General features: G+C 45.1%; 1 protein-coding gene across 1 annotated transcript; it reads left to right on the forward strand.

The window, feature by feature from the left end:
- The first annotated feature begins 2,129 nt into the window (after window positions 1–2,129).
- LOC131679536 (uncharacterized) lies at window positions 2,130–7,514 on the forward strand. The gene has a single exon (XM_058960277.1). The coding sequence runs from the start codon at window positions 2,130–2,132 to the stop codon at window positions 7,512–7,514; it is 5,385 nt and encodes a 1,794-aa protein (XP_058816260.1).
- The last annotated feature ends 1,906 nt before the right edge of the window (window positions 7,515–9,420 follow it).

Below are 9,420 nucleotides of genomic sequence, written 5' to 3' on the forward strand. Positions count from 1 at the left end.
AGTATCGCCCCTTTGGCGATTGTTTACTTTTTCGGTTCCACCTATCAGCATTGAAGTATCGTTCTTACGTTTTTTTACAATAACTACCGTTCTACACCACCGATTTAGTCCGGGTTTTTTTTCAATAGCGATCATTGTTACTATTTACAGCTGGTATCAGCTTGATAATCCTAAAAAAAATACGAAAATGACAGTTTCGCTTCTAAACTGCTAGCAAAAAAAGTATCGCACTGTTTGTTTGCATGGAGCGTGGAGGGCGAAACTTTAAATAAACAAACAAAAATACAGTTTCGCCCGTTGTATTTTTTGCTGTAGTTTAAGAAAGCACTATCGTAGAATCAAAAATTTTATGTTAATTTGTTGCGTTTCAAAGCCCTCATTCGCATGTATGAAAAAAGCCTTATGTTTACATTTGTAAGTATCGCCATTTTCACAAAAAAGGGTTGAAATGAAATCGCAGCTCCGGATATCACGCTATCTCTGAAGTGCATGCATGCATAGTTCCAAACTTTACTTCGACATCGACTTTTTCTAAAGGTGACTTTCCAGTAGTATCCTTGATTTGAATTATTATCGCTAATCCTAATGCCAAAGAACAAATAAAAACCCGTCGAAAACGAACCGTTTGGGAAAGTCATCATCATTACTGGAATTTTCATTTTCACGAAACTTTTCGATAACCTTCCGTCACTTGCGTTAATGCACTGTGTGCACAGTGCTCTGAAAATCTAGCGAAATCGTCATAGGGCACCAGCGGGTCCAATTCAGAGCTATCTGCGCGGCGAGTAAAGTAAAGAATACTAAAAATTAATTTCTATTCCATAATTTTCAGTTCAGCAATTCGAGAGATCGTGCTCACCGCAAGCCATGAAAAATAGACTACGTTGTGAAGCGATGGTCACTGTTGCAACACTGATACCACACATCAATGTTGCGCCGTGCTATAAAATGATTGTTCGACTGAGTGGACGAACCCTATCATTTACAGATGCGAAATCACTTGCACTACTACAAGCGCGCAATGTAAATGATAAGGTTCTATCACTTCTGCTGCCCACCATCTCGATCAGTTCCAAATTTATCGTCTACCTAGAAGGTCATACAAATAAATGGTGTTAAAATTAAAGCTACGTTGTAGAAAATCTAGGTCGAATAAATCGTGATTGCGCAATTAATTACCGGATCTTTGCTTGCAAATTATTACCTGTTGTCCATAGACGGACTCTCGGCTTGCGCTGGTTCACTAAACGGTATTTCCCAGCCTAGTTCAATCCGGTCAAAACAAATTGGTGCCGTGACCAGGATTGATTGCTGCATGCGATCACGGACCATTTGTGCGACAAGGCCGATCTGCACCGCCATCGCAAATCCACAGGACGCCAAGCCAAGGCGCCATCGCAATTCGAGGTGAACAATCAGCTATTGAAACAGCATTGTGTGGCATCCGCCATCGGGTTTTGCTGTTGCGGTACCTCGTGGAGATTGCTGCTAGCCGGGCTGGATATAATTAAATACAAGGCAAATATTTCACTGAGATCAGGTTAGTAGTAGTCCAATTCCTTTCTGCTCTCCGCTGGTGCGCTCTAGATTGCGCTTTTCCATTTTTCCGAGTTCCAACACCAATTTTCACTGTCCACGGTCCGCGACGGTTGGAGTACGGTTCCGGGTACCAATTCGGACGGAATTTGGATCAAATCGTCGGTTGGTCATCAGCATCGGGATACTAAGGCAGTCTTCTCGGTTCAAGTAATCAGGCCTGCATGCATCAAGGCCGAAATTATCTGCTGCGCCTCACACCACTGAACCAGGAGCAAAGAGTGATTCCACGATAACGGTTCTGCATGTTCATTATCATTTGCTGCTCGTTTCCTTTCCGCACTGGTGAGCATCAACCGTCAGCTTCATCGCCCAGCTGTGTCGGCTACAGCATCTGATCGCCGGTGGAAGCAACTTTGATTCCTGTTGGCTGATAAAAAATTACAAGGCACATTTAGCCTTGGAAAAGGTACGTACCTGTCCAAGCGATTTAAATTTCCATCTCAGGGCTACTGGTCTTAATTATTCCCAGAAAATCATCGCTCTGCATACGTGTATCTCTACATCGCCGGCGTGCCTAAGCGTCGTTCAAAATGGCGGACGACCAGGAGAGGCGTCAGCTAGTGCTTCGACGTACGGCACTTCTTGCTTCACTCAGAAGAGCAGGAATATTTATGGCGGAATACCAGGAGGAACGGGACAGGCTCGAGGTGGCGCTGCGGATCGAAAACCTGGACGTAATCCGGCAGGATCTTGAGGACATCCAATCGGTTCTTGAAGGCATCGAGGAAACAAATGAAGGTATAACCCTAAACACCCAAATTCGCTCTGCATTTGAAGGGCAATTTTTCAAAATAAAGGCTGGTCTGCTGTCAAAACTGCCTCCGTCTATTCCTGTTGGCAGTGCTCCTCATCCTACCCCCCCTACATTTCCCTCCAGTCTTAAGGGTCTCAAACTTCCGACGATCACGTTGCCTGAATTCAACGGGGATTTCAAAGAGTGGTTGGCATTCCACGACACATTCCTAGCGTTGATCCATTTGAATCAGGATGTTCCGGAGATCCAGAAATTCCACTACCTCAAGTCAGCGGTAACGGGTGAAGCCGCTCAAATAATCGAGTCGTTCGCGATCAGTGCCACTAATTATTCTTTAGCTTGGCAGGCATTGGTCGGAAGGTATGCGAACGAGTATCTTTTGAAGAAACGGCATCTGCAGGCGATGCTGGAAATCCAATGGATAAAAAAGGAAACTACCGCTTCATTGCATGGGATTGTCGACGAGTTCGAGCGGCATACCAAAATCCTGCGGCAGCTTGGAGAGCCAGTGGACGGCTGGAGCACAATACTGGAACATTTGCTGTGCGTTCGCATTCCTGATGATACTCTCAAGGCATGGGAGGATCATGCATCGACAATAGAGAAGCCAAGTTATGAAGCCCTTATTGAGTTCCTGCATCGACGCATCCGTGTTCTGGAATCAATTTCGGTGAATCACGTTCAACCTCCACCGCAGTACGTCACGTCCTCTCACGTTTCGGCAACTCGCAAGTCCACCCAGATGAAACCGTCGCCCAGTACAGCAGTCGACACTCCAGGAAAGTGCTATGCTTGTGAACAGCGCCACCCATTGGTAAAGTGCACAAAATTCGAGAAAATGAATGCAATAGATCGCCTTGCCCTGATCAATGCAAATCGGTTGTGTTTGAATTGTTTTAGGAGTGATCATTTTTCAAGGCATTGTTCATCTAAATACACCTGCAGATTCTGTAAACGACGTCATCATTCCCTTCTCCATGCAGGCTTCGGAGACAGTGCAGGTCCCCCTCGCTCCGACCAAGCTTCATCCTCTACTGGCAACTTTACACGAGCGTCGACTAACGTGAGTGTAGCTTCGGCAGGTGATGAGTCATCTTCTCCCATGTTATCTGCAGCCACTTCCATCCAACCGAGAGAAATCAACTGCAGTCTGCCACTGCAAGGAACCGGGAAGAACGTGTTTATGCTCACAGCGGTCATCGTGGTCATCGATCGCTATGGTAAGGAGCATTTCGCACGTGCGCTTTTGGACTGCGCATCTCAACCAAATCTGATTACCGAGAAGATGGTCCAGCTGCTACGACTGAAGCGAAGCAAATCGAATGTTATCGTTCAAGGAATCGGTGAGCAATCGCAAAACGCCAGAGAATCAGTTCACGTCCAGATCCGGTCCCGAAAGCAGGATTTTTCGATGAATGTTGAGTTTTTAATACTTCAAAAAGTAACCCCCGATCTACCCGTCCACGATATTCCAGTGGACTACTCGAAGCTTCCTTCAAATCTGTTCCTGGCGGATCCCCAATTCCATAAACGTACGCCAATTGACATGATCCTAGGAATCGAGCATTTCTTCTCATTCTTTCCAACGGCAAACAGGATTCAACTACCTAAATCTCTTCCGATGCTTGTCGATAGTGTTTTCGGATGGTTAATTTCCGGCTCAGCTGATAAGGTTCCTTCAGCTAAACAGAATCCTCCCTGTAGCATCGTAGCTGTTTCCCTATTCACGCTTGAAGAGAGCGTCGAACAGTTTTGGAAGGTTGAAGAGCTACAAGCCCGGTCTGCCTATTCGTTGGAAGAAAGGCGATGCGAAGAATCATTTTCATCTACCACAACGAGAACAACAGATGGACGATACATGGTACGTTTACCCCGCCAACCCAACTTCAACGAGCTGATTGGAGATTCCAGACCAATGGCACTCCGTCGGTTTCTCCTCCTGGAAAAACGACTTGCACGGAATCCTGAACTGAAGAATGAATACCACAAGTTTATGGAAGAATACCTCTCCCTTGGACACATGCAGCGTGTTCGAGAAGACGACGGACAGTATTCCCAAGCATACTACCTCCCGCATCACCCGGTAGTGAAGGAAGCCAGCACAACGACGAAAGTACGTGTGGTTTTCGACGCGTCGGCTAAGACCTCTACAGGCTCATCTCTCAACGAAGCTCTACTAGTAGGTCCTGTGGTGCAGGATGATCTCCTATTGACCATTCTTCGGTTCCGGACATTTCCCGTGGCGTTGGTGAGTGATATCGCCAAAATGTACCGGCAAGTTTTGCTCCATCCCGACGATACACCTTACCAGAGAATTCTGTGGCGATCCGACCCGGCCGATCTAATCCAATGCTATGAGTTGTTGACTGTTACGTATGGCCTGAGCCCATCATCCTTTCTAGCCACACGCACGTTGCAACAGCTGGCTAACGATGAAGGCGATTCCTATCCGCTGGCCGGACCCGCTGTTCGGAAGAGTTTCTACATAGATGACTTCATCGGAGGAGCACAGTCCATCACAGAAGCAATCCAGTTAAGGACAGAACTCAGTGAACTCCTGGCGAAAGGCGGTTTTCCACTTCGAAAATGGACATCTAATCAGCTACCAGTGCTGGCAGGTCTGTCACCCGATGAAATTGGTACCCAATCATCAATTCAGTTTGACAAGCACGAGACGGTGAAAACACTAGGAATTTCCTGGGAACCTGAGCCTGATATCCTTCGCTTCGACTCCGAGATTCGCCAACACAAGCATGCACCAACGAAACGATCGATCCTTTCGGCAATCTCTCAACTGTTCGACCCATTGGGGTTAATATCGCCGATTGTCATCAAGGGTAAGATGCTAATGCAACGTTTGTGGCTGCTACCATGTGCTTGGGACGACGAGGTACCCAATCATATAGCGACGTCCTGGGAGAAATATGCAGCACAACTTCCAAAGGTGGCAAATTTCCGCATCAGCCGTTACGCCCTACTACCAAACTCCACCATCCAGCTTCATACGTTTTCCGATGCATCGGAATCGGCGTACGGTGCGTGTACTTATGCCAGATGTGTCGACTCCTCGGGACAGATTCGTGTTCAACTGCTTGCTTCCAAATCCCGAGTCGCACCTTTGAAGAAAATTACACTACCTCGCCTAGAACTGTGTGCTGCAGACATTGCAGCCAAATTACACACCCGGATCGTCGAGGCGCTCCAAACTCCCATCGCTGGTTCGTATTTTTGGTCCGACTCCACCGTAACCCTGCAATGGCTGCGAGCACCTCCTAATACCTGGAAAACGTTTGTGGCGAACCGAGTATCGGAGATACAAAGCTCTACGCATGGAGCCTTTTGGAATCACGTAGCCGGAACAGAAAATCCCGCGGACCTAATATCACGCGGCATGCACGTCGACGACTTTCTGGTCAGCAAATTGTGGAAGGGAGGTCCCAATTGGCTGTCGAATCCAAGAACGAAATGGCCAGTCTTAAAATTTACCGAATACCCAGAAGACGGGAAGGAACGCAGAAAGCTGATTACAGCCGTCACAAGGACTCAAGTGATATGCAGTACCATCAATCCGATCTTTGCCAGATTTTCATCCTACGAACGTTTGCTTCGATCTACAGCCTACATCCTTCGATTCATCGCCAATGCTCGCTGTAAAGCGCGCACGCAACCGCTCCCCCTTACTGGTCCGATTCCCAGTATCTCGCTTAATGTGAAGCACCTGAACAACGCAGAACAAAAACTGACTCAGCTGGCTCAAACAGATGCATTCGACGAGGAGATCCAAAATTTGCAGCATAACAAGGCCGTCGGAAAGCGTTCTGCAATCCGTCTACTGACTCCGTTTCTAGACCCTGAGGGAACCATACGTGTAGGGGGGAGACTTAAATTTTCAGACCAGCCATTTCTATTCAAACATCCCGCCCTATTGCCCAGCAACCATCCCCTCACTCGTTTAATTGCCAAATCCTACCACATATCACTTATTCACGGTGGCGGCCGCCTAACACTTGCGGCTATACGAGAAAAATACTGGCCAGTCAACGGGCGACGACTGGTTCGCAGCATCCTTCGCAGCTGTTTCCGTTGCGCCAGAGCCCAGCCTGTCCCGACCACTCAACAGATTGGTCAACTTCCCCTGCATCGAGTAGCACCCAGTCGACCGTTTGCCATTTCTGGTGTGGATTATGCAGGACCAGTCTACTTGAAGCCGGTACACAAGCGAGCTGCTGCAACTAAGGCTTACATCAGCATCTTCGTCTGCTTCTGCACCAAGGCGGTGCACATCGAGTTGGTGAGTGACCTGTCGACGCAAGGCTTCCTGTCGGCACTTCGTCGTTTCATCGCTCGTCGTGGACTACCGAGTGACTTGTACTCTGACAACGGAAAGAACTTCGAAGGCGCCGCCAACGAACTGGATGAAGTCTACCGAATGCTGCAAGATGAGTCGCAGATGCGACAAATTACATCTGATCGAGCCTGTGAACGTATCACTTGGCACTTCAACCCGCCGAAGGCCCCACATTTTGGAGGATTGTGGGAGGCGGCGGTCAAGGTGGCCAAACATCAACTGTACCGACAGCTCGGCAATTCAAAGCTGTCTTTCGAGGATCTAACCACCCTGCTAACGCAGATCGAAACGAGCATGAACTCGCGCCCTATCGTACCACTGAGTGAGGACCCGAATGACATCGCTGCGCTAACTCCTGCGCACTTCCTAATCGGTAGCACAATGCACTCCCTGCCCGAACCAGAGTTGCATCGATTGCCACTGAACCGTCTGGACCATTATCAACGTCTACAACGAATCTATCAGCAGTTCTGGTATCATTGGCGGACAGAATACCTTCAAGAGCTGCAACGAGACTCTAAGGTTTGTCATCCCAATGCAGACATTCAACCGGGGAGACTCGTAGTGCTGACTGACGAACTTCAAATGCCGGTGAAGTGGCCATTGGCTCGAATAATTGCCGTTCACCCAGGCAAAGACAAGCTGGTGAGAGTTGCTTCACTGCGCACTAGCCGGGGAGTCATCGTACGGCCAATCACCAAAATCTGCTTGCTTCCGCTGGAAGAACGGGATGCCGAATTACCGCACGGAGACGATCAACCTACAACCCGCCCTGCGGAATCCCAGGAGGATCACACCGGAGGAGAACACTAAATTTATTATATTTTGAAATTGTTTATATAATATTGTATAATCTATAATTAGGATAATAGTTGAAATCTATATTTTCAAGGTGGCGGCGATGTTGCAACACTGATACCACACATCAATGTTGCGCCGTGCTATAAAATGATTGTTCGACTGAGTGGACGAACCCTATCATTTACAGATGCGAAATCACTTGCACTACTACAAGCGCGCAATGTAAATGATAAGGTTCTATCACTTCTGCTGCCCACCATCTCGATCAGTTCCAAATTTATCGTCTACCTAGAAGGTCATACAAATAAATGGTGTTAAAATTAAAGCTACGTTGTAGAAAATCTAGGTCGAATAAATCGTGATTGCGCAATTAATTACCGGATCTTTGCTTGCAAATTATTACCTGTTGTCCATAGACGGACTCTCGGCTTGCGCTGGTTCACTAAACGGTATTTCCCAGCCTAGTTCAATCCGGTCAAAACAGTCACTATTTATTAAAAAATCACGGTTAAATAAAAAAAAAATTATACTATTAAAAAATTTCAAATAGTTTATAATTTTCACAAACTTATTAAGAAAAATTGTTTAATAATCTTTCGTAATATTGTGTAAGAAAAAAGCTGAAAATTTCAGTATTTTCTCTATCTGCAACATATTAACCCTTAAGTATACCAATTAATTGGTATACGAATTGGAATAGGTTCGCCAAATTTTGGAAGAAGTCTATAAAATAACCCATTGAAAATTACCTAAAAATTGTTGTAGTTCGATACAATAAAAATCCCCAAAAATGAAATGTACCTATTAATGTGAAACACAGTGAATAATACATACAATAAAGACCCATTTTTATCAGTCTCATGGTGTATTTTAGGCTAACAAAATGGGGACATTGACTAAATCGGGCAATTTTTTTTCTTTATAATAAACTGAAGCTGTTAAAATATTCTTCCCGTCCCTTGATGTAGTCTGATAACTATTTCTGATTATGATGAACTTTTTATTTTTGCATATTTCCATCTTCATGATAAGGAAAACATGCTCAAGAAAGGATTTACTCGAATTCAGTCTAGTTGGTCTGCTAGAGCCCATCAAACATATGTTCATATTTGGCTGATAAAATCGGGGTTTCAATGTATTATAATAGATATTCAGCATTCGAAGAAGTTTCTTGTGAACGAGTGTAGAACGACTTTGTTTCTACTTACTTGAAGTCAACGGCGTAGCCAGAAATTCGATTTGGTGGGGGTTTGGTGAAAATCGATCATACTGTCCAAAAGGCATAATTCCGAAACCGTAATTTTTGAAGTTTTAAAATTATGCAGAATTAATTTTTCAGAAAATAGTAACAGAGTTCGTGTCTAGCGAATTTGTTGAGACTTTATTGTAGTCATCAATATTAACCTGAGAAAATTCACCATAAATACTTCTTGGACGATATACCGTCAAAATTATTTTATCAAATGATGCGCTGTTTAACGTTTGTAAAACTCATCGAAGATACTAAACCTCCGAAGTTGGCGGTTTCAAAATGATGCTATCTTGACCTTAAATTACTGATTTTAAACATTTGACCTATCCATATAATTGGTCATACAACAAAAATCAAATGCTCATCTAAATCGATCAGAACCTATTAGAATCGAATGGAAATCGTCATTTTTCATAAATTTCTCTCTACATTCGGAAAGTGTTATCCTCGTTATTAATCATATTACGTTTTCGTCTCAACTCGAAGCATTCCCAAAATATAAACCTGTTTTAATCCACCTAGTGGTGCAATTGTGCTTGTCTCATTTGTCCAGACTACGATCCCATGGCTGGTTATGTTCAATACAATGGTGGAAATGAATATTACATGTTCAGTACGATTTGCACATACGTACAATGGATCGACAGCCACGATCTTGAGATACTA

This window comes from Topomyia yanbarensis, chromosome 2 (assembly GCF_030247195.1).
Source record: "Topomyia yanbarensis strain Yona2022 chromosome 2, ASM3024719v1, whole genome shotgun sequence".
In the NCBI taxonomy this organism is placed as follows: domain Eukaryota; kingdom Metazoa; phylum Arthropoda; class Insecta; order Diptera; family Culicidae; genus Topomyia; species Topomyia yanbarensis.